This window comes from Simochromis diagramma, unplaced genomic scaffold (genome assembly GCF_900408965.1).
Source record: "Simochromis diagramma unplaced genomic scaffold, fSimDia1.1 OVJJ01000107.1, whole genome shotgun sequence".
NCBI lineage: Eukaryota > Metazoa > Chordata > Actinopteri > Cichliformes > Cichlidae > Simochromis > Simochromis diagramma.
The window spans coordinates 2,921,941-2,947,012 of NW_024387209.1; the positions used below are offsets into that span (position 1 = coordinate 2,921,941).

The 25,072-nt window shown below is 40.0% G+C and overlaps 1 protein-coding gene across 2 annotated transcripts; it reads right to left on the reverse strand.

Annotated features, from left to right (window-relative positions):
* Positions 1–1,155: 1,155 nt before the first annotated feature.
* dusp27 (dual specificity phosphatase 27) lies at positions 1,156–25,072 on the reverse strand. 2 transcript variants are annotated; one of them, XM_040051627.1, is made up of 6 exons: positions 24,944–25,072; positions 22,601–22,771; positions 19,686–19,804; positions 16,216–16,447; positions 15,197–15,414; positions 1,156–4,367 (listed from the first exon to the last, which is right to left on the reverse strand). In XM_040051627.1, exons 2-6 carry the CDS (start codon positions 22,720–22,722, stop codon positions 1,621–1,623), a joined length of 3,438 nt encoding a protein of 1,145 aa, XP_039907561.1. In that variant the 5' UTR covers positions 22,723–22,771; positions 24,944–25,072; the 3' UTR covers positions 1,156–1,620. The 2 variants fall into 2 exon arrangements, with proteins under 2 accessions (XP_039907561.1, XP_039907562.1); XM_040051628.1 differs by having other exon boundaries at positions 22,601–22,768; positions 24,944–25,019.

Below are 25,072 nucleotides of genomic sequence, written 5' to 3' on the forward strand. Positions count from 1 at the left end.
ATTTCCTTTTAATAGTTTCCCCTCTAAATAACACATTTTTAGTTTTCGAACTTATGCTATCTTCATGCAAACTGCTCACCATGTTTTCATGTTTAAAATTTATATAAAAATAAAGTAGAAAAACTCCACAAATTATTAAACATGCCAGGGTATAAAAATGATCCCAGGTGTGTTCTATAACATTATGATAATAAATAATTTTGAAATGTGCAGTAAAAGCAAAGGTTCTAAAACCAGAGCATAAAACCAAAATCCTGTAATTATACAGCAGTGCAGACTCCTTGGCTGAGCCTTTTATCTGACTTTAAATGTACATATAAGAGCTTGAAGATCAGCACTCCTGCTGCGGTTTATCCCACTGTGCTATGTAAAGCATTATAAGCTTTAAAGTATGTTACAGTTTCATATGTAGTGGAATTACCGGTATTTCCATATTTCCCATCCACTACACAGCACATAGTTGTTATCTCACTGAAACCACATCTATACCACTACAGTTAAAGAAATATTGTGGTATTTTGTAAATGATGTTATCTTCACATTTTGCATAATTTAGAAATTGTATAAATCTCAAAAGCAATTGCAATTAGTGTCCAAGATGTGGCAGTATAACACGAGAAATGAAATGCTCATGACCACATGCTGTGTGTTTACAAAAATGAAACAGTGTTACACCCATCTCCAATCCCCTTCCTGTATTTTAACTGTTTGCATGGTGTGTGTGTGTTACATGCCTAACTGTCTAAACCTTAGTGGGTGAATGACTAGTTTTAGCTCTTCATTCCCCCCTCACTATGTCCTTTTTCACACTTTAAACCTTGCTTAAGTTTTTGAAATGAGCTGCTGTTTTTGTGAAGCATATTGTGGCTTTTGTTAAGCAACAAAACAAGTTATTAACATCAAAACATCAAATTATTAAGTAAAAAAAACATATTTTTGTCTGCATAAAAAGCCATCAGTCCCACTTCCTGCAAGTGACAATTATATTCATTCCAAAAAACATTCCAGTAATAGTGATTGCTTTGTCACCTGCACAAATATTTTATAAATACAACTTGTTTGTGTTTCTGTTTATTTTTACCATTTAATTTTTTGTTTTTTTGTTGTAGGTTATGGAGGTTTTCAATTTTTTTCATCACAAAAGATGAAAACAACCTTTATGATGCAGCTTTATTAGGAGCCATTAAACCAAATAAAAAGCCCAAATCATCATTCATCAGAAAATAGTAAAATTGTGCAAGAGTACAAATTCGAGGGACTTTTCCTATTTTTTTTTTTTTTTTTTTAGAAGTTTCACATCATCTTTTCTATGAAAATTTGCATTCATTGTGTTTTACATTCAATTGTGGTACAAGCAAAACCTTAACTGAGAACTGTATTGTGTATTTCTTCCATTTTAATAGTAAAACAGGCTCAAATCCTTAATTTCTTTGCAGTGCTGATGTAATATGAAAAGGTCAAGGTGCATATTTTTCTATGGATGTGAATGCTAGTGTTTTTTGTGCATTAGAATTATTTCAATTTGTACATCCTTTGTTTTCACTCCTCGACCAAAAAAAAAAGAGCTTTGTGTGAGCTAGCAGCAGCAGCAGCAGCACAGAATTGGCTCTTTTACATTTTCTAAAACCTGTCTGCATCAGTAGTATTTTCTAAGTTTTGCTTCTCTCGCTTTGCCTCCTGCTGAGCTCTCCAAGCAGCGAGAACCTCATCGTCTTCAGCCTCCGCGGCAGCTCGAGCCCTAATCCTCTGCCTGGTTTGGGCAATGAAGGTGGAGATGTCATCCTCCTCCTCTTCTGTGGCTTCCTGTCTCCTAGTCCTTCTCCCTTCTGTCTCATTGCTTTCGTATCGTGAATGATGAACAGCGCCGTATGGTCTTCCCGGTTGGCTGTAGCTGTGGGATTGTGTGAAGCCATTGCAGGAATATTCTGTGTCTTCACTTGATAGATCTTCGTGTAACCTGGCTCGGTATCTGGAAGTAATGCCATACGTTTCCTCATCATCATCTTCGTCAGTAGCATAAGAGGCTCTTCTGCTTGAGAAGTCAAATTCAGAAGCTGAGGCGTCAAGATCATCATAGGGGTCCTCTGATGGACCAGCTTCAGTTCCTGAAGCTGGTTTTCTCGGGGGAGGCCTGACACTTTTCAGCCAGTCATCAATGTTGGTGTTTTTATCTTTCTCCAGCGCTGGGTTAAGATTCAGGCACCCCGATAGACCGAAACTCCTCTTTGGTTTCTCCTTTTTCTTTGTCTCCTCAAGAAACTCCTCCTCTTTCTTCTTCCTTTCCTCTTCCTCATCTTCATCCTCCTTTGGCTTCTTTTTCTTAAACAGAGTACTGCGTTTGTTGTCTTCCAGGATCTTCTTCTTTTCATAGGTAGACATTTTGTCCCTCATCTCTGACTTGATCTCCTTGTCCATGGCATCCAGTTTATCCAGGTTAACTTGGTCCTGGAAGAGGCTGAAGAGAGGAACACTGGTAGTGGTGATCTTGTTTTTCTTTGAGCCCAGGGTGGAGCCAAGATTAGAGCCTAATGCTGAGCCTCTACCACTGAGACCTGAGATGCTGCTTGAACTGCCACTGGAGAGGACTGATGCTGCCCTGCCTCGATCTTGTGACAGAGAGCTGGAGTAGGAAGCACCACTCAGCAAGGATGCTTTGTCATCATCGACACTGCGCCTTGAAATCACGTTTGATGGAGCACCAAAGCTCAATTCAGACCCGGCACGTGATGGAGGAGGAAGGCTCATTTCACTCTGCTTCTGTTTGATCGTTTCTGAAACAACATTAGCAATCCAGTTTTGGATGCTAGCCAGATTGACCATTGGTTCACCTCCGGGGCCCTGCACAGTTGGAACTGGGAGGATCGGCGGTACTGGTGGCACAGGATTTGCTGGGATTCCAAACTGTGAGGATCTTGTGCTGCGAGCCTGGGAAACTGAAGAAATTATGGAAGATCTACCACTGAGCATGGACATATTGTCATCATTGGCAACACTTGGCGGCCCTGTAACACCAGCTCCAGCCCAGAAGGCAGATAGAGGTATCGTACCACCACTAACGCAACTTTCTGTTTCCCAGCCACATACGGACTGGCTTTCTTCTAAAGTTTTCTTTGAACGCTCCAGAATCTCTTCACGTCGTTGTCTTCTTCTGATTGTTGCTAAGTCCTCGCCTCTGCTCAGCTCCAGAATCTCATCTGTGTTCTCTTCCCCGAGACGCTTCTGCTGCCTCAGCTTCCATGCCTGATACGCTGTCAGATTGACGTCTTGCAGAGATGGTGTCTTGGCTTCTTCCTCACCATCACCAACAGAACTTTTCTCTCCATCCTCACGATCTTTCTTGTTCCACCCAAACTGGATTCTCTTGATTCGCCAACGTTCCAATGGTGACATCTTCTCCTTATTCTTCTGACAGAAGTTAAACATGGAGCTGGTGTCAGAGAGGATGCTATCTACTTCATCATCAATCGTCTTCTTTACTCCTTCGTCTTCAGTGGCAGTGCTCTCACTGCCTTCATCATCTTCTTTCTTGCGGTACCGAGCAGCTGCTTGCTCTTCGATCTCCTTAAGCCGCTGCTTCCAAAGATCAGAGTAACTCATGCAGCTGGAGGTGGACATTGTGTCAGAGGGTGGGCGTCTGTTGCGACGCTTCAGCCGCTCTTTCACAGCTCGTATGTCCTCACTGGTTACGCTCTCCACATCAGTGTCTCCAACTTCTTTTGTCTTCTTTGTAAAAACTCCCGGAAGAGACTCCTCATCCTCCCCATCAGTGTTCAGCTGTGCCTCCCACCACTCATCATTCTGGTATTTTTCATTCCTCCTCTGCCACTCCTGAATCATGCTGTCCAGACCATCATCATCATCATCCCCATCTTCCTTGCCCCCTTGTTCAGATAGAACAAACTTATTTGGGACACCATTGGATACCTGGTTGTTGAACCCATTCTGTGCTCCAGTCAAACCACTTTTAAGTGCTGCAGCAGCTGCAGAGGAGGCAACGCTGCTCATCACACTTTCTCCATCCTCCTCCTCCTCCATCATAATGGAGTTCGCTTTCACCTCAATCATACTCTGCTCTTCCTCTGTGTCCGTATCCTCATCATCCTCTTCCCCAAAGATGCGAGTACGCGCTCGAGCATCAATCACAGAGCACTGGCTTAGTGTTTCGTCGTCATCATCTCGCTCCTCCATGAGGTTCTCATTGAACTCTCTCAACTGCTTCAGGAAGCCTTCGTTGGGGTTGATGGCACGTTTTTTCCTGATTGAGGTCAGAGCCTCCATGATGGTCATGTTCTGGAAGATCATCAGGTAGCAAGCCACCAGGATAGCAGAACGACTGATGCCCATCATAGAAACAACAAGAACCTTTCCTGCAAGTAAAGGGAACAATGATTACCAATACTGAAGAGTTGAGGCAAATACCATTACTCAGCTACACCCAAAGTAAATGAAGTATGTTATGTATGTATACAAATTCTACATGAAATAGTCCACAGTATACATCAGTTTTGATGTCTGCAATAGATTAATGTAGTTAATCTAGTTAAACTTGCAATAATGGCCTATGATCAGATGAGGGCAGCAAAACCATTGACAAAGCAATAACTTATTACATTTTAGGTTTTATATGTTTCAACTTAAGTGTGCTGAATCCCTTTCTATAATGCTTATGAAGAAAAAATGATTTTTTTATGACCAATATATATGACCAATATTTTATTTTATTTATGACCAATCTTTAGTCTTTGTCTTCACACTCTTTAGAGGAAATGTCTATCTATTTATTTACCTAAATGCTCCACTGTATTCACCAGTATATATTTGTGTGTGACTGCCTGCTGGTTTTAGATAAACAGGTCAGGAAGGAAAGGCTTTTAAGAGCTTTTTCTTTTAGAACCAGCAGCATGCTGTGGACAAATTCAAGGTTATAAGTGTGCCACAGCCACGCAGCTTAACTGAAGCTCACTGTAAAGTAAAGAGTTTCCTTTCTTCAACACCTATTATTTTAAAACCATTGATTATAAATGCTGTAAACAGAAGTTTGAGTGGGAGGGATTCTATTGTTGATAATGCAGCTTCTGGCTGTATTAATTGCTTCATATCTTATTCTATATCCTAAGACATGTTAAAACTTGCTTTAAAGGCCTTTTTAAACACAATAAGCAATATGCAAACCCCACTCTGTGGTATCTGTGCTACCACAGTGACGATTTCTACAATATTAACTGACAAGTGCAAATATAGCAGATACTATAAATAAAACAAATACATTGATATTATACATTTATGAGCGTCTTACTTAGTCTGGTAAATAGTTTAAGGTGTTGCAATATATATAGATTCATATTTATCAGCGTGAAAAAATTTAACATTTAAAACATTTATGTGAATATTGTATTCTTAACGTTTATGTAAGTGTTTATGATTTAATGCATAGAAAATATACAGGATGTTATGTTCCAGTGGTAAAATGTTCCACAGATCCATTAGGAATTACACACATGTTTATACACCCATTTTCAGGCTCATAACAGGCTGACATCCACTTTCATGGCCAGGTTAGGACTGTCCCTTTACTTAATGACAAATGGAGTAGACATGATATCTGAAGTTAATTCAGAGTTGAATTTTTTATTTTATTGCTTTTCTCCATAATTTTAAATATAAGGCCCAGATGAAGGTCATTGCATATCAAACAGGTCATCATCAGGTTGAATAAACCTGATGAAATCTTAGAGAAATAACAAAAAATGTTAGGAGCAGCCAAATTAACAGTAAGATACATTTTTAAAAGCAGTGACTATAATGACTAGTTCAGCAACATCAAAAGGCCTGAAGGAAGATGAGTAAAAATCATAATGATAGTATTATTTCCATGGTTAAGAAAAACAAGTTCACACGATTTAATCATTTTAAGAACACTCTTGAGGAGGTGGATATATCACTTTTAAAGTCTATAATCAGGTGACAGCTTCATGAATGTAAATACAGAGACTTAACAACAATGTACAACTACTGGTTACACTCAAGAAAAGGAGAGACAGATTAGACCAGAGAAGAGGAGAAACAGTTGAAACCAAGGATAATGTACCAGAATGATGGGAAGAGAGTGGGATAGAGAAGAAGACAACTCGTGATCTAAGGGGTACCACATGATTTGGTAGAGGCAGTGTTATGGAATGGGCATGTATGGCTGCCAGTGGAAACAGGCGTCTAGTGTCTACTGACGATGTGACTGCTGTCCATCCCCGAGGCATAATAAAAATAAAACCCAAGAGTTTCTCAGATGACCACATCAGTCACCTGATTGCAACCCAGTAGGGCAGCTTTTCAGTTATTATAGCTAAAACGTGATGCAGAGAGACCCACAAACAAGCAGAAGCTGAAGGTTGCTGCAGTAAAGGCCTGGTAGAGCATCTCAATGAAGGAAATGCAACATTTGGTGATTTCAATGGATTTGAGACTTCAGGAAATCACTGACTTTTAGTTTTTACAAGAACTGTTAACCCTCTGAAAAATATATATCCTTAACAGTTAACACAATACATCTTGAAGTAAAATTGGTAGAGGCACTTTAATCATATCTTACCGAGTGGTTTAAAATGTGGCATACGGAGGCCAAACTACAAAAACTGTTTCTTTGTCCATCAATTTTTTGGTGTAACTGTATTATTAAGCTGTTGTTTATGAAGTTTTCAGGCAATATTTTAGGGCATGTTAATTAAGAAACACAATCAACAGCACAGTGACTGTGTCAGCCTCTTCCAGGAACACACATGTTCTCAGAAGCTGTGATGATGAGAAATTACAGATCAGTTGTTTGGAATATTTCATTGTATCACTGTTGACCTTCACCTGGAGATATGTATTATAAATACACTTTTAGCAAAATCTGAAAAAATAAGTGCATTGTGGATCATGACTGTGAGCTAAATAAGAGAATAAATGAATAGTTAAAAGTCTGTGGGAACCAGAGACCAGAAAATGCAGCATTGATGAAAACAGACAAAAAAAAAGTCTCAAGGTTTCCCAACTTCCATTTCTAATGTCAGATGAAGAGGATGCCTTCAGGTCAAGAAATGAATAAGACATTCATTATAAAGTGGACATACAGAGCAATGACAATCAGGGCTATAGGCTCACCAGTAAGTAGATGGATATAAGAATGTAAAAAGCTAATTTTCTTCAACCCTTCCTATTATAAATTTATTGATTATAAATACTTTAAATATGAACTTTTATTTGATTTTGAGTGGTTTTGGGAACTTTTGGGAACTGGTATAATGATGGAGGATTTAAAAATATGTGGGACTACTGCCTGAGATAGTGAAAGGTTGAAGATATCCATGTGCACACAAGCTAGTTGTTCCCCACCAGTGTTGGTCAAGTTACTTGAAAAAAGTAATCAGTAACTAATTATGATTACTTCCCCAAAAAAGTAATCCCGTTACTTTACTGATTACTTATTTTCAAAAGTAATTAATTACTTAGTTACTTTTTAAAAACATGATTTACAACCTGAATAGGTGATAAAGCGATAGATCTTTCAGCCCAATTCTACTTTTTCTTCATAATCCATCATACAAAATGTAATCAAATGAAAAAGTCTCCTTTTAAAACTTGTTTTATTAGTTTTAATCTTTTAACTTTATGCATCAAGCAAAAATTTAATTACATGCAACATTCTCTGACTGGAAGAAATTTGTTTAACATTTAAACCTATTTTCCAGCACATAAACGAAATTGTTTTTTGGTGTTTTACACTCAGTCTTCTAAATAAATGCAAGTGAAACACAGCAGAAAATAAATAAAATCAAAGACTCAGCGGTCCTGTTGCTCTATTTTCACCTGTAAAGCAGGACTGGGGTAGGCGGAGGTTTGCCCTGGTGCAGGTGTGCCGCAGTGGTCAGTTGAAGTCAGTTGAATCTGCGAGTTTCTCTGTGAATTTCCCATTACGTCGTAGCGCACTCGGCGCTTGCTTGGAAGTTTAGGGGGTTTTTTTCGCTGAAAAAACACGTTTTCTTCCCACGCACAACAGACACTAATGTTTTTGTCATGTTTTATGGAATCAAACTCAAAGTAAGGTCAGTACTTCCACGCTTTAAACGCTGCACGCTCATACTCTCTCCCGCACTCGATATACACTCAACAAAAATATAAACGCAATACCTTTGTTACTGCTCCCATTCCCCATGGGATGGACATAGAGACCTAAAATTCATTCCAGATACACAATATAACCATCCCTCCCAAACAGTGGTCACAAATCAGTCCAAATGTGTGGTAGTGGGCACATCTGCTATATTGAGATAATCCATCCCACCTCACAGGTGTGCCACATCAGGATGCTGATCTGACATCATGAGTAGTGCACAGGTGTACCTCAGACTGCCCACAACAAAAGGCCACCCTGGAATGTGCAGTTTTTTGCGCTATTGGGGGTCTGGGGACCCAGAACCGGTCAGTATCTGGTGTGACCACCATTTGCCTCATGCAGTGCAACACATCGTCGCATGGAGTCTATCAGATTGTCAATTGTGGCCTGTGGAATGTTGGTCCACTCCACTTCAATGGCTGTGCGAGGTTGTTGGATATTCGTGGGAACTGGTACACGCTGTCGTATACGCCGGTCAAGCACATCCCGAACATGCTCAATGGGTGACATGTCCGGTGAGTATGCTGGCCATGCAAGAACTGGGACATTCTCAGCTGCCATCTGCCCTGAACAATGTGAACCATGATTCATCCGTGAAGCGCACACCTCTCCAACGTGCCAGACGCCATCGAATGTGAGCATTTGCCCACACAAGTCTGTTACGGCGACGAGCTGGAGTCAGGTCAAGACCCCGATGAGGACGACGGGCATGCAGTTGAGCGTCCCTGAGACGGTTTCTGACAGTTTGTGCAGAAATTGTTTGGTTGTGCAAACCAATTGTTCCAGCAGCTGTCTGGGTGGCTGGTCTCAGACGATCTTGGAGGTGAACCTGCTGGATGTGGAGGTCCTGGGCTGGTGTGGTTACACGAGGTCTGCGGTTGTGAGGCCGGTTGGATGTGCTGCCATATTCTCTGAAACGCCTGTGGAGACGGCTTATGGTTGAGAAATGAATATTCAATGCACGAGCGACAGATCTGGTTGACATTCCTGCTGTCAGCATGCCAATTGCACGCTCCCTCATTGCTTGTGGCATCTGTGGCATTTTGCTGTGAGACAAAACTGCACATTCCAGGGTGGCCTTTTGTTGTGGGCAGTCTGAGGTACACCTGTGCACTACTCATGATGTCAGATCAGCATCCTGATGTGGCACACCTGTGAGGTGGGATGGATTATCTCAATATAGCAGATGTGCCCACTACCACACATTTGGACTGATTTGTGACCACTGTTTGGGAGGGATGGTTATATTGTGTATCTGGAATGAATTTTAGGTCTCTACGTCCATCCCATGGGGAATGGGAGCAGTAACAAAGGTGTTGCGTTTATATTTTTGTTGAGTGTATTATCCATTGTTGATCTGCACACAGCTGTTGTCACGAACGTCGCACTCGCTTACGTCATTGTCATGAGACATTCTCGCAAAGAAATCACGGTTTTAGTAACACAGTAACGCAGCGTTCCTATGGGAGTAACGGTAATCTAATTACCATTTTTGCAATAGTAAAACTTTACTCGTTACTTGAAAAAAGTAATCGGATTGCTCTCCGTTCCCCAGAGGCCTTCAGTACTCTGGGAGGAACTTCATTGGGTCCCACAGCCTTGTGGGGGTTCACTTTTTTCAGAGCTTTCAGGACCTGTGTGTGTGTCACCTGGAGGATGGTCTCCGTGGGGTCACTGGGGGCCTTTGAGGGAGTCTGTGTGTTCAGCCTGTCAAACCTGGCATAGAAGGTGTTGAGGCTGTCTGGTAGGGTGGTGTCTCGGGGGTCTGTGGTTGTTGTAGTTCCCCTGTAGTTTCTGACGTCTTGAATTCCCTGCCACATGCTGCGTGTGTTGTTGTTCAGGTAGTAGCCTTCAAGTTTTTCTGAGTGGCCCCTCTTTTCTGCGCTGATGGACTTCTGCAGTTCATAGCGGGCGGCTCTCTTATACTCCACTTGATCTCCTGCCTTGAAGGTCTCCCTCCTCTGCCTGATTTTCTGTTTAATGTCTCCATTAAACCGGGGTTTTTGGTTGGGGAATCTACGCACAGTCCTGTTAAACACTAGTTTATGTAGTCGCTAACAGTCTCTGTGTATTCATGGATGTCGTTAGCTGTTCCTTTGAAGATGCTCCAGTCTGTAGCCTCTAAGCAGCCCTGCAGGCTGGCTTTTGTACCATCAGTCCAGGTGTTAATAGTACTAACTGTGACTGGGTTTTGTTGTAGATGGGTTTTAGCCAGATTGCTAGGTGATCAGACTTTCCAAAATTAGGTTTTGGTTCAGCTGAGAAGGTATTTCTGATGTTGCTGTAACAGTGATCCAGTATTTTATTTCCCCAGTTTGGTTACAAACTGATGCAGTTTAGGCATATTTTTCCAGAGATTACAGTGATTAAAGTCTCCCAGAACAATTACAGCAGCGTTTGGGTGTTTATTTCCATGCTTGTTGATCATGTCATGCAGCTCCTTCAGTGCAGCCTCCTCCTTAGCGAACGGGGGGATGTACACGACACTCACAATAATGCACTGCAGTTTTCTGGGCAAATAAAATGGCCTTAACGTTAGAGTGAGAAATTCCACATTTTCAGAGTAGGATTTTGAAGTGAATTTACAGTCAGTACACAATGATTGCTTGACGAGGGCGGCCGTTCCTCCACCATGTATCTTGCCGCTGTCCGTAGTGCCTGCTCTGAAAATCGTGTAGCCCTCTGGTTTGCTTTATCGGGTGTCCTCTCCGCCAGCCAGGTTTCAAAGAAACACAGTATGGAGCACTCCTGAATTTCTTTTTGAATGGAAATCCGAGCTTGGAGTTTGCCCTTTTTATTTTCCAGAGACTGAAAGTTTGCAAGCAGTATTAGCCTTCCTTTGCTAATCATGCGCCAGAACCTTCAGTCAGCCGTTCCCCATCTGCCATGCCTCCACTTCGGCTTGTTGTTCTCAGGAGAGTCCCCTGCCTCAGGCCAGCCTAGCATCAGGTCAGCATAGCGTGTTAGCTCTGGGTAGGATTCCAGCAGGTTTGGGTCAACAAGTCCAAAATTACTGTGCTCTCGCAGTTTTCGCAAGAGACTAATAAGGAAGAAGAAAGTAAAAAGTAACTTGACTCTGCGATGTTGCCCTCTGAGGAGGGTCATCTTACTCGGAAGATGCTCAAGAGCTCAAGAAGATGTGGTGGGTGAAGGTAACAGTGGTCCCAGTGGTAATCGGAGCACTAGGTGCAGTGCCTCCCAAGCTAGGCGAGTGGCTCCAGGAGATCCCAGGAACAACATTGGAGATCTCTGTCCAGAAGAGCGCAGTCCTAGGAATAGCTAAGATACTGCGAAAGGCCCCCAAGCTCCCCATGCCTCTGGTAGAGGACCCAAGCCTGAAGGATAGACAGCCCACAGGGCTGTGATGGGAATTTTTTTTTTTAAATATATGCAAGTTTGCAATTCTGCTAATTTTCTTTTTTCACAATAAGCAAAACATCCCTCTCTACACCATTTGTGCTCCCCAACAGTTTACAATATTGACAACTGCAACTATAGCACAGCATTCATATCATGACTAAATACTGATGTACTCTTATGTGGTGCTCAGTCAATCCATTGAAAAACTATTAAAAATTATTAATTTAATCAGTTTAACAAAATTAAGAAAGAAATGTAAATATTTAAGCTTTTTAAAAATTATTATTAGTTTTAATTGATCTGAGCATTATGCTTGTAAACTGCTATAAATAAGTACAAAAAACAGTTTGTTAAATAACAGCATCATGTTTTCTTAAATGTTTTGCTTGTTTTGACATTAAATGACTCTTAAATATCTTGACATGGAAGATTATTTGTTCGGGGTCTTTCTTCATCACTACAATGGTCTTCATAACATAAAACCTGGCAGAAGTTGGGGCAAAATATCTGATATATCTAATATCTAATATTATTTAATTTCCTTGCTCTGTAGGTAGGACAATAAGAAAGATAAAATCATTAATCAGTTAATAAAAATGTCCAAATTTGCTCCACAGTCTCCAGGGAGAAGACAAGATATTATTAAGATGCTCTTGCCATGGTCTTCCAGCAACATTTTAGGCTGTGTTAAGTAAGAAGCACAGTCAACAACACTGTGACTATGCCATTTCCTTCCAGGAATACTCTGTGTTCTCTGTCGGCACAAGAAATTCTTCTCAGAAACTGGGATGTTGAAAAGATTACTGATCAGATGTTTGGGATCTGTTAATGCGTCACTGTTGACCTCCACTCCAGGACAAGTATTTAAAAAGTGCTTTTAGCAAACCTTGGTAAAATAAGTGCATTGTGTATCATGTCTGTGAGCTTAATGATAAAATAAATGAATGATTAAAGGTCTGTGGGAACCAGAGATCACAAAATAAACACTCTATTGATGAAGACAGACACAAAACCATTGCCAAAGTTTCTGTTTCCTACGTCATAAACTGAAGTTCGGAGATAAAAATAATGTTGAGGGTGATGCCTTCAGTTCAACAGATATATATCATGTGGACAAAAACAGAAAAGCCTATTGGGAAAGAGGCTCAATTTTAAGTAGACACTCAATAGATTGGTGGAAGATCGATAGATTATATATATATATTCTTTTCAATTAAATTCTATTTTATTTATATAACAGCGACAGCGACCTCTAGGTGCTTTATATTGTAAAAAACTACCGTAAATCCCAGACTACAGAGCGCACCTGATTAAAAGCCGCATGCTCTAATTGTAGGAAGAAAATCAATTTTGTACTTGCACCGTATGCGTTTCACCTGTAATATGAGATATCTACACAGAAATATTACACGTGAGGATTTTTAACATTTAATTTAATCTGTAAGGTAACATAAACATGGTAACGTAAACGTTATGGTAACATACAAAAATACATACTGCAAATGCTTTTTTCCTCGAACAGCACCTGTAACACGGCTACCTTTAAGTACACGTACGTATCGGTAACACACAAATTATGTTGCTTATGGTTTTTTTACGGAACAGTGCACAAACAACATTACAACGTCTCTTAACAACCGATAAAAATATATACCGTATATATACACTACTTATCATTTTGATTGGTCTACTGTTACCAGGCAAAATGTTTTTGGCCGCATGAAAAAAAAATGCATTAGCCACACGTCAGTATAAGCCGCAGTGTTCACAGTGTGAGAAAAAAGTAGCGGCTTATGACCCGAAAACTACGGTACAATAATTCAGAGAAAACCACAAGAATCATATGCTCCCCAATGAGAAAACATTTTGGCGACAGTCAGGAGGAAAAACTCCCTTTTAAAAGGAAGAAACCTTCAGCAGAACCAGACTCAGGGAGGGGCACCAGTTAGGAGAAGGAAGGACAAAGACAAGCAGTAAAGAGAGCCATTCTGGCAAACCTTTTAAATTTCTGCTAAACCACTTGGTAGAGGATATTTTGAGCCCCTATGTATTTCTGAAACATTTACAGGAAGTTAACCTATTTAAGCCACCTCTACAGCTTGGTTTTGATCTGTGGATGTCAATCTAGGTTAGTCGCTGGGTTTTTCAGGTAGCTTCCTCACAGGAAGTTAGCAATGACTGAAGAATGCAAGAAATGTAGACTCTCTGTGATGAAAATATCAACATCAGATATATTTGTTTTGATATGGCTTTTATAAAAGTGTCAGATGCTTTAGTGAACAGATTTAAGAAACATGATAACTTAAAAAAAAAAAATTTAAGGGTCAAACAATTTTCCAAAAATATACTCTGCCAAATGGTTGATTTTATCCTTTATAGTAGATTTTTGAGCTGAAGCTAACCCAACTGCAAAGGTCTGTTTGCAAAGAAATAAAACCTCTTATGATGATTTATATCATAAATGTAATTGTATTACATGGAATCTTTGCTAAAATAATTTCATAAGTATGAATATATAATCATTATAATGATAATGATTTATTTATGAGATAAAAAAAATCTTATGAACACTTATTTGTGGTCTTAAATCATCAATAAGTGATCATCTTAAACTTAGTGAAAAAAATATGAGACTCTTTAAACATACTCTAAATATGGTCAATAGGGGTTTTTTTGTTTAACAAATAATAGATGGACTCCAAAACTCTGTATTTTTTCCACTATTCATTCATGCCTACAGTCGACATATAGGAGATACTGATCTTTCTAGCATGCTGGCGCAAGACCTCAAACCCTATGCTATGTACCCCAACACTGAGCCTGTTTGGATTTATCTTTAACCTATGCATCTCAGAAGGGGGGGTTAGATTGGGCTGTTTATAAGACAGATTGTTCCCTATTGAACAAGAAACAAATATCTCATAAAAGGTTTCCCCCCAGTTGCCATGCCAGCTTCTAAGGCTGAGCAACCATAATTCTGCTCCCAACCACACATTGTTTCAGAAGGAGTTGTAGCTACCAAGGTCCTCACAACCACTACCACATTTGGGAACAGACATCTGTGACTTCAGTGTGTTACTGCCCCTCTCCAAGGGCTTTGTAAATCCCAGAAATACAATATGTCCTTTGACTTGAATCCACACACAACCAAATACCACCAGAAATAAAGGGGATCGAATTTCTTATCTAATTTCTAATTTCTCTAGTCAATGAATTTTGTCATGATTCAAATCTGGTCAGTTTTGTGAACCATGCAGTTTTTGTTTTATTCTCAGTTCTGTTTGTTCTGCTTGGTCTCTTATTTTCCTCTGGAGACAATTTTATGTATGGATGTTGCTATGGATTGCTTGTTTTCTTTGTTGTTATTCTTCTCATTCATGAAAAAATAGAAACAGACTTTCCAACTATGAAAAGGCATCACCCCTGTTAGTTTCCAGTTGTGCTAACATCACCAGTCAGCCTTTTAACATGATTTACTCAGTGTGGTTTTTTGGCAAGAGGCGTGAATAAACAAAAATAATAGAGGGGAGAGATGCATACCAAATTCTACTCTGTGTATTATTTACTTCTAATTTGTCAATAAATCTTACCAGCAGAGTTGATTAGTGTTCAGTGATGTACTCTGAACTCTTCACCACAACAGCAAACACAGATTTCAGAGGAGATGAACCAAATCCTGCCTACCTTTGTGCGTCAGCAGAGCGTCGTCCAAGAATTCGGCGGTGGGTCTAAAGTGCACCGAGATGTCAGCATCAGGGAAGTCGTCTACTTCAATGCCCATGTACTTAATGTTCATGCCGGCGTAAAATGACTCGTTGGTGTAGACTCCTGTACCGTGAGCTGTGTTCAGGATGTGTGTGATGCCTATTCGCTTCAGACGGGCCTTATTCACTGCAACAGACCTGGGGGGGGAATCTGTCTTACTGTGTGTAAAATGACCCATCCAAACGTTCAAGCAAACAGCTTTACTAAAAGCCTCTGCAGAAAATGACACCCGAGGAACATCACACTCTGGAGAAGAGCAGGGAAATAAACTTTGGAATCAGCCATCTATCACCCTGTTCTGGAGCTTTCAACCACATCACACAATATTTATCAGCTACCAAGGTTGTTTCAGTTAACACGGAACATTTATCTGAGCACTTTTTGGATTTTTAATAGACCAAAAAAATGGTTGGATAAATTCACCAATAAAGACAGCTTGATTTACACAAAACCTCTGCAACAAGCTGTCAAGTAGATGAGTTAGGACTGTTTGTGCAGATTACTTGTTTATCGCAGACAGATCAGAAAATGGGATTTATACAATCAATTAGAAGAGGAAAGTCTGTTTTAAGTGAATGATGAGGTGGAATTTGTCTCATATTTGGAAGGATTTCTCTAGCTATTCATTTCCAGCTATCCACTATAAGATTAAAGAAAGGAAATTATGAGAATGTTTATACATTTTTGAATCTTGTGCCATTGCGTCTGATGGGTACTTGCCATGAAAGCAAGAAAATTTGCAAAACCATTCAAAATCCATAAAAATGTAACAGAACTTTCTGTGAACCCTTACTGAAATCTGAAGTTGAACTGAAGTTCATCTTCCAGCACAGATTTGTCTTCTAAAATATTTGTGCCTATGGTCTGGAACTAAGAATAATCCTCTATGTTGACTTGTGGAAAAATAATTTAGACAAAACGAGAATGCACCGACTCACTTTTCGGCAATGAAGATGTTGGGCCACACCTCATCCACGAGATTGATGGGAGCCTCTAGGCGGTCCTGCACCATGGCTCTCTGGATGTCCAGCACACAGGGTGTGTTGTAGGGGCTGCGGTCATCGATCATGTCCCTGACACGGTTGTAGAGATCTTCCACCATCAGCTGCTCAGCGGTTTCCAACATGGACTCTGGGATGGACTCAGACTGCACGCCTCGATGTGGCAACTCTGAGGAGGTAAGATAGTAATAAATATGATGGATTCTTGATTGATTTTGTTGTATTATATTAAGAAATTAATGTAAGAAGTCTGTGTGACACAGAAGACAGGATGAGGAGGTTGCGAGATGAACATCTTCAGGTATGCTACAGAACAAATCCAAGTATTTAGGATCAAAGATTTTGAGTGTAAAATTACTCCAACTGTTATGTTTGGTAATTTGTTTTGCGTCTTCCTTGATTGTCTCTGTTGCTACTTCCGACCTTATTTTAGTAATTTGCCTTTGGTTGTTTTATTTCCTGCAGTTTAGTTCTCTTTACTTTCTTTTATATTTCTGCTCTGCTGCATGTGATTTCTCTGATGGTTTCTTGTACTACGTGTTTCCCCCATGCCCCTGTTGGCTGCTCTTATTTCTTAGATTCATGTTTAGTTTGGAGTATTTGAACCTTCCTGGAATTTATCCTTTTATGGTTTATTGTGAAGATGAATCAGCTTAGGATTAAGAAGCTTTTGTTCAGAGCTCCTGCGTTTAGCCCCACTCCCCTGTGAAATCATAACAGCTATGCCACTCCCAAAGGACATACAGGGGTTTAATGTGTGTGCAGCTTCAAAAGAAGCATGCCATTAATGCAGAAACAGGTCACTGCAGCTGTCCTCATCAGCGGTCATCTTCCTCCCTGCAGATGAAACCCGTTTTGATCATTAGGCTGCCTTTAATGCAGTCCAAACTTAAGAGGAGAAATTTGATGAAGCCACGAATCTGTGATGCGTCACATTAAGCTAATTTCCTCGTTCCAGTGGATGGCATCTCCATGTAACAAGATGAAGGAGCAAAACGTGGATTGGCTGTGATTGAAGACTGTTGAGCCACATTAGTCTTCATTGCTTGACACACTGCATATGAATGAGGAGTGAAGAGAGACAGAGTCTGACCCCTGTGCAGTGCTCATCTGCCCTTGGATGACTTTTGAAAGTTCAGTACGGCTGGACAAAGAACACAGAAATCCATCTGATTGTGGTTTATTATTAATCAGTTAGAATCCCCCCAGAGCTTTGCAAATACAAATCAAATTTCAGATTAAGGCTGGTGAGGAATCATGATATAAAAGCTGATTTTATTTTATTTATTTATTTAGCCTGTAAACAGGCATCTGATGTCTGCTCTGTACTTTTCATCAGTAGTTTATGATATATTTATATTTTTTGCCATTTTTGTTTATTTGTTATTAAGTGAAGGAAGCTTCTGTGTGAATTCACTTCAATTCAATTCAATTTTATTTATATAGCGGCAAATCACAACAAAAGTTGCCTCAAGGCGCTAGATAGAGAGAAAAACCCAACAATCATATGACCCCCTATGAGCAAGCACTTTGGCGACAGTGGGAAGGAAAAACTCCCTTTTAACAGGAAGAAACCTCCGGCAGAACCAGGCTCAGGGAGGGGCGGCTATCTGCTGCGACCGGTTGGGGTGAGAGAAGGAAGACAGGATAAAGACATGCTGTGGAAGAGAGACAGATGTTAATAACACATATGATTCAATGCAGAGAGGTCTATTAACACATAGTGAGTGAGAAAAGTAACTGGAAAGGAGAAACTCAATGCATCATGGGAATCCCCGGCAGCCTAGGTCTATTGCAGCATAACTAAGGGAGGATTCAGGGTCACCTGGTCCAGCCCTAACTATATGCTTTAGCAAAAAGGAAAGCTTTAAGCCTAATCTTAAAAGTAGAGATAGTGTCTGTCTCCCGAATCCAAACTGGAAGCTGGTTCCACAGAAGAGGGGCCTGAAAACTGAAGGCTCTCCCTCCCATTCTACTTTTAAATACTCTAGGAACAACAAGTAAGCCTGCAGTGCGAGAGCGAAGTGCTCTGATAGGGTGATATGGTACTACAAGGTCATTAAGATAAGATGGGGCCTGATTATTTAAGACCTTGTATGTGAGGAGCAGGATTTTGAATTCAATTCTGGATTTAACAGGAAGCCAATGAAGGGAAGCCAAAACAGGAGAAATATGCTCTCTCTTTCTAGTCCCTGTCAGGACTCTTGCTGCAGCATTTTGGATTAGTTGAAGGCTTTTCAGCGAGTTTTTTGGACATCCTGATAATAATGAATTACAGCAGTCCAGGCTAGAAGTAATAAATGCATGAACTAGTTTTTCAGCGTCACTCTGAGACAGGATATTTCTAACTTTAGAGATGTTGCGCAAATGGAAGAAAGCAGTCTTACATATTTGTTTAATATGTGCGTTGAAGGACATGTCCTGGTCAAAAATGACTCCAAGGTTCCTCACAGCGTTACTGGAGGCCAAGGTAATGCCATCCAGAGTAAGAATCTGGTTAGATACCATATTTCTAAGCTTTTCAGGGCCGAGTACAATAACCTCAGTTTTATCTGAATTAAGAAGCAGAAAGTTAGCGGCCATCCAGGTCTTTATGTCTTTAAGACATTCCTGCAGTTTAACTAAATGGTGTGTGTTATCTGGCTTTATAGATAGATAGAGCTGGGTGTCATCTGCATTGCAGTGAAATTTTATGCTATGTCTTCTAATGATGCTGCCTAGGGGAAGCATGTATAGTGTAAACAGAATTGGTGCTAGCACTGAACCCTGTGGAACTCCATAATTAACCTCAGTGTGTGAAGAGGACTCTCCATTTACATGCACAAACTGGAGTCTATTAGATAGATATGACACAAACCACTGCAGCACACTACCTGTAATACCTACAGCATGTTCTAATCGCTCTAACAGGATATTATGGTCAACAGTATCGAACGCTGCACTAAGGTCTAGCAGGACAAGCACAGAGATGAGTCCACTGTCAGAGGCCATAAGAAGATCATTTGTAACTAAAGCTGTTTCTGTGCTGTGATGAGCTCTGAAACCTGACGGAAACTCTTCAAATAAACCATTCCTCTGCAGATGATCATTATTCTGCTGCGGATTACATTTTGGATTAAGTCTGATTATCCTGTTGGTCTTCTCTTTTTAAAAATAAATATCTGCACATATGGATTCATTGGCCAGGTGTTTTACTCGTTCCAAGTGCATATAAAATCCACCCAGAAGTTCTGATATTTCTCTACTTGAGGGCTTTGTTAGGCCTGTTTACTTTATAAGTAAGTCTGATCTGTCTCCAGATCCAGGCAGCAGAAGTTTTCTAAGAAAATGTGATTAACAGCAGCTTGTTTAGAATCTCAATAAAATATGTAAAGGGCAGCTTGAGCCTCTTTCCTGTGTCGTCTCACCCTCGTTGATGATCTTCTTGGCAGCGATGGCTGATGAGAGGTGGATGGGCTCCATGAAGATGCTCTCAGCGTCAGACCCAGAGATCATGGAAAACCTGGACTCTGAGGTCATGGAGAAACTGGGAGGCACAGACAGAGACGTTATTATTCATGAGCGCTGCGTGACTGAAAATAAGAGCCTAATGCGTCAGCTTGCACTGAAATGTTGATTGTGTTAAATGTAGTTAATGCATGAGTTTATAAAATGAGGCTGAGGCACCCTTCTGACTTTTGAATTCTTTGATGTCATTTCTGAATGAGAAAAGGTTCACTTGGTTTATTTAATCTAAATGGCTTTATAAAGTGTTCTCAGTCTGATCAAGAGCTCCTCCATCAACTACAGTGAGGTTGATTTAGACATTGTAGAAGTACTTCTTGAAGAATGCAACTTTTGTATTTTAAGGTTATGCTGAACTAAATAACTAAATGTATTTTCTGGAATCTAAAGAATGTGATAGAAATATGTTAGCTGAGACAAGAAAAGAGCTCCAGTTCACCCATCAAGGTTGCAGAACAGTGACACAATCTTCAACATCTATTATTCACAGCCATGATCAGAAGCTCACATAGACTTATGAATGTGGTGGTGATTTTGATATTTTAATTGTTCATTTTAACAATTGTACAGCATACATATTTATGACTTTAAAACTCGGGTGCAGAAGTTTGAATTTATTTATTATTTATTTATTTCTGTAATCCACATAGTCAAAAGTATATAAACAGACTGAAATATAAACAGACATTTACATCTTTTAATGTAGAGCTAAAGATTCTGCATTGTCTTTTTACTTTACAAGGCCAAGGCCCATTAACTTCATTGATTAGCCTCAGCTGCTGGGTTTATCTTTGCCAGCATGAAATTTTTAAGATTGGGCTTAAAACTTTCCATTTTGACAAAGCTTATAAATGTAGTTAGGGCTGAAGACTGGTCGAATATACAGTGAGAATTATGGCAGAGGCTTTTTACCCTGTGTGGATAAGAGAAAATCCAAAATAAACTGAAACTAGTCCACCCAGTTCTTGTTTTTGAATTCTTGCACATTTCATTTACACCAAAATGTATAAAAACTAAAAAAGGATAAAGGATATAAGCGTTGTGTAATTCCATTACAGTCCCATAAGAGCTAAGCAGGAGCTTGGAAACCAGACTTCACCTGTAGAGGAATGTGAGACACTTCAAAGAGGTGCTTTATTTTAACTGCAGGTGGATTGAGCTAAAGTGATGAACAAGGAGTTGGAGGCGAGGTATACAGAGGACCTTCCTGCTGCAAATGTCAGAAGTACATTTACTTTAAAATACAATCAAAAGAAAAACTGAAATCAGACATGAAAGTTTGGTTTGACTTTCACAAGTTTTAAATCTACTGCAGCATTCATGACAGATGTTCTATGTAGCACCACCTTCCGTGTAAAAACTGTAGTTTACAACTGATTTTACACCCTCACACTGGGGGTAAAAAACACAAGTTTCATCACTTGATTATGAACAAAAATAAACTCTACTATTCTGATTTATTTCTAATTTGCTTTTCAGTTTAATCGGGGCTCCACATATCACAGCACAAGAAGGAGGAATTAAAATACACTACTGCCAAATCTTCATTTCACTTTGTGGTCTCAGTTTTATAGTATTTTTTTAGTGGGATTCAATGTGAAACAGAAGGTTTTTCACATCAAAGTGGGCTTAACGTCCTTGATTTTCATGCACAAATTACATTAAATAATTTAAGGCTTCTAATAAAGCAGGCACACATATTTTATTGTATATGTAACTTCTTCAATTTAAGCCATTAACCATGGCTCCAAGCTGTTTGCACGAGAAGGAAACACACATTAAAAAGAGATTTGTAAAACAGGAAACAAGCTAAATATGGCATACATATTTATAGCTCTTATTTTTTCATGTGTAATGAATTACTTAAGACATCTTTGGACCATGATGAGAATCTCCCATTCCACCACATCCCAAAAGTGCTCTGTTGGATCGAGATCTGAATGTCATGGCAGAAATCAGTGTCATCAGACCAGGCAACATTTTTCCAGTCCTCTGTGGTTCACAGTGTGGTCTTTTGCTGCTGTAGTCGATCTGCTTCAAGGTTCGACATGTTGTGCATTCAGAAATTCTCCTCCACATATCTTGGTGGTAACAAGTGGTTATCTAAGTTATGGTTGCTTTCCTGTCAGCTCAAAGCAGTTTGATCATTCTCTTCGGACTTCTGACATCAACAAGGCATTTTTGCTCTGTCTGAAAAACCCCTGAGATAGTTATGTAGAAAAATCCCAGTAAATCAGCAGTGCTATTTTCAAAATCACTTAATTCCTCTCCTCCCTCATGGTCATTCTGATGCTCAGTTTGAAGTTCAGCATGTCGTCTTGAGCGTGGCTCCACGGAGTTGCACTTGTGGGGTTGGCTGGTCAGATATTTGTGTTAATAAGCAAATCTGCAGGTCACATTAGACGGCCGCTCCTCTCTGAGGAGAAATGGGAATTTTTCCTTCCCACAGTCACCAATGATTGCTAGGGGTTCATATGATTGTTGAGGTTTTCTCTCTATGTATCACCTTACAGGCGACTTGAAGCAACTGTTGTTGTGATTTGGTGCTGTATAAATAAAATGGAATTGAATTGAATTAAACAGGTGTACCTAATAACGTGTCAAAGAAGTGTAAATGCATTTAAATGGGGTAATTTTACTGGGAAACTACACAGTAATAGTTTTGCAGTGATACAAAATCTGTGAAAATGGAAGATTTGATTTAAATTTTGAACACTGAAGCAGGAATTGTGCAGTGTTGTCATGTTTGACAGAATCTGTTAATTTCCCAGTCAGTAAACCTGAGTCTGGTGTTCTGTGTTTAAAACTTGGCTCTTACTTTGGGGAGGGACAGCGAAGGTAATGAGATTGGACTCCGCGGACGCTCTTCTCCTCCTCTTCTTCCTTTCCATCAGGTACCATCTGATCACCTCGCTCTCCATGTTCATTGGCCGACGCCATGGCAACCAATATGCCTCCTTCCCTTGCTTCTGATGAACCTGGATCACTACTGACAGAAGAAAATAAAAAATCGTGCTGTTTTTCTCTTTAGAGACATCAACAAAATAAAAGCATACTTCATCCTCACTGACTCTCAACTTTTTTCCTGTAACTTGTTCGATGTTTTCACTATTTTATAGATCAATTTAAATAAATGAATAACACGTACATGAGTACTCTCTAAAACGTCTTGACAAAAGTGTGACACCAGACATTTAATATGATGCTAAGTCTATATTTTTGTCAACAGTTCAGCTTTGTCATCTGAGTTTGATGTCAAAGTTTAATGGAAAAAAAACAAACAAAACAGAAACATGATTTTTTAAAAAGATCAAAATTTGTAACTTATTTTCTTAATAAATTTCAACTTTAATTAACATTAAATTAGACTATATTTGGTCAAAATTAAGCTAATTTATTATAAAGATATTGTTCTATCATAATAATTTGATTGCACGTAAAATATCACAAGGACAAAAAAATTATTTGCACTGTACTAAAGTGACTGTACTAATGAAGTTGCATGAATTTGTGAGCAGTATTTCACTGTTTAATAATCTTTAACTTAAGTTTATTGATGGACAAAACAACAGCACAAAGAAAAGGACACTGAAAATAAATATTTCCTCAATCATGCACTATAAAAAATATTTTAATTAAACCGTATCGCAGATTTAAACTACAGAAGTAGACCCACAGTCCTTTAGGAACAGACACATTTTAATTCCAGGTCTACAAAAAACAAACACACACAAAAAAACCCAGAACATGAAATGCTGAAAGCCGTGTTAGTTCCAGTTCTCGAATAGTTGATGGACATATGCATATTTGGTGCTGCTGTCCCTCATTATCACTGCTTGCGCACGTGTGTGTGTGTGTGTGGATGTGGGTGAATCTGGGAGCACCAGTTTACAGGAGTCTTCAGGCCTGGCAGGTGTGCCCTGCAAGGTGGCTGGCCACACCTGAGGAAATGACCACACACACACCTGCAGCTGATCAAGGCTCGTCGGAGGAGCTACTTAGGAGTGCGGCGGTGCTCTCTCCGACGCTGGATCGTTGTGTGACTACCCATCAGTGTTTTCAACATATTAGTGAGTGTAAGCCAGCCACAGTTTGAACGTGTCTAAAGTCTGCCTCTGTTATTTCTCACGGGGAACGTGGAAACGAGAGGGCAGCAAGCACGGGGTGCGTGGACACTTGGAAGTGAGGACACAGAGCACAGACACTGGGAGGAAGACACGGGACGGGAGTCTGGAGTGTACAGGGATTTATTTTTGTGTGATTATTTACTTCACTGTAAATAAATGTATTGATTTCATTGAAGAGTCCTGCATTTGTGGTCCCATTTTTCCACGTTCCCACGGTTTGCCAGCGCTAACCATGACAGTTTTGATGTGTTAACTAATTATAGAGAAAAGTAAAAAATCACAGTGGTCATTATGTGTTCAGACACACTCCTCTCCCCCTACATTAGCTACATGAAGTTATATCTACAAATCGGTATCTGTGCAGTTATTGGCAGTATTGACAATATTGGATCAATATCAAAATATACAACATTGCACAGTACTACTCTAAATGATACTTGGTTTTAATACTTGCATAAACACTGACTGGCTCTAAGTGGAATTGATGGTGTTAAACAGAAAAGGAAAACTCAGATTTCTAATTGCCCTGCTCTCATTAAGCTCAACATATGTAGCTTGAGTTTATGTCAGTGACAGTGATTAATAATCAGCCTGAAGGGAGGTCAGATTAAGATTTAAGAAGTCTGATTCTTTCTTCTTGTTTTTCTCTCAGCTGTGATTACAGCTGAAATAAGTCAAAACACCAAATATTCTTTCAGTTATATTGATCGACAGTCAGTAAGGGTCAACAACAGGCAGCCATGACTAAGATACTAAGCAATCAGACAGAGCCTCATGTTGCTATAAGTGTGTGTGTGTGTGAGCTGAGGCCTTCCAGCAAGTCTATTTTTAAGGCGGTGACAGCTGCCTCAGCCTGCAGGCCTCACAGCAGCGCTGAGACCTAACAGCTCTGAGCCTTAAACGGCAGCAGAGGAAGAGCTGCTCTCAGATCAGATGTGTGAAAATTCAGAAATAATAAACAGGACTTCAGCTGCATAGAAAACATCTCCTACCTGTGTCAGTGTGTGTGTCTGAGAGTGAGTGTGTTTTCCTACCTCTGTCTGAAAGGTGCTCCTCTGAAGCCGACTCCGACCGCTCTGACACAGCCTCCTAAAGTTAGACCCTCTCACCTCCCCCCAACCTGGACCGCCTGGCCAGTGGAGGCCCTGACACCTGACACCAGA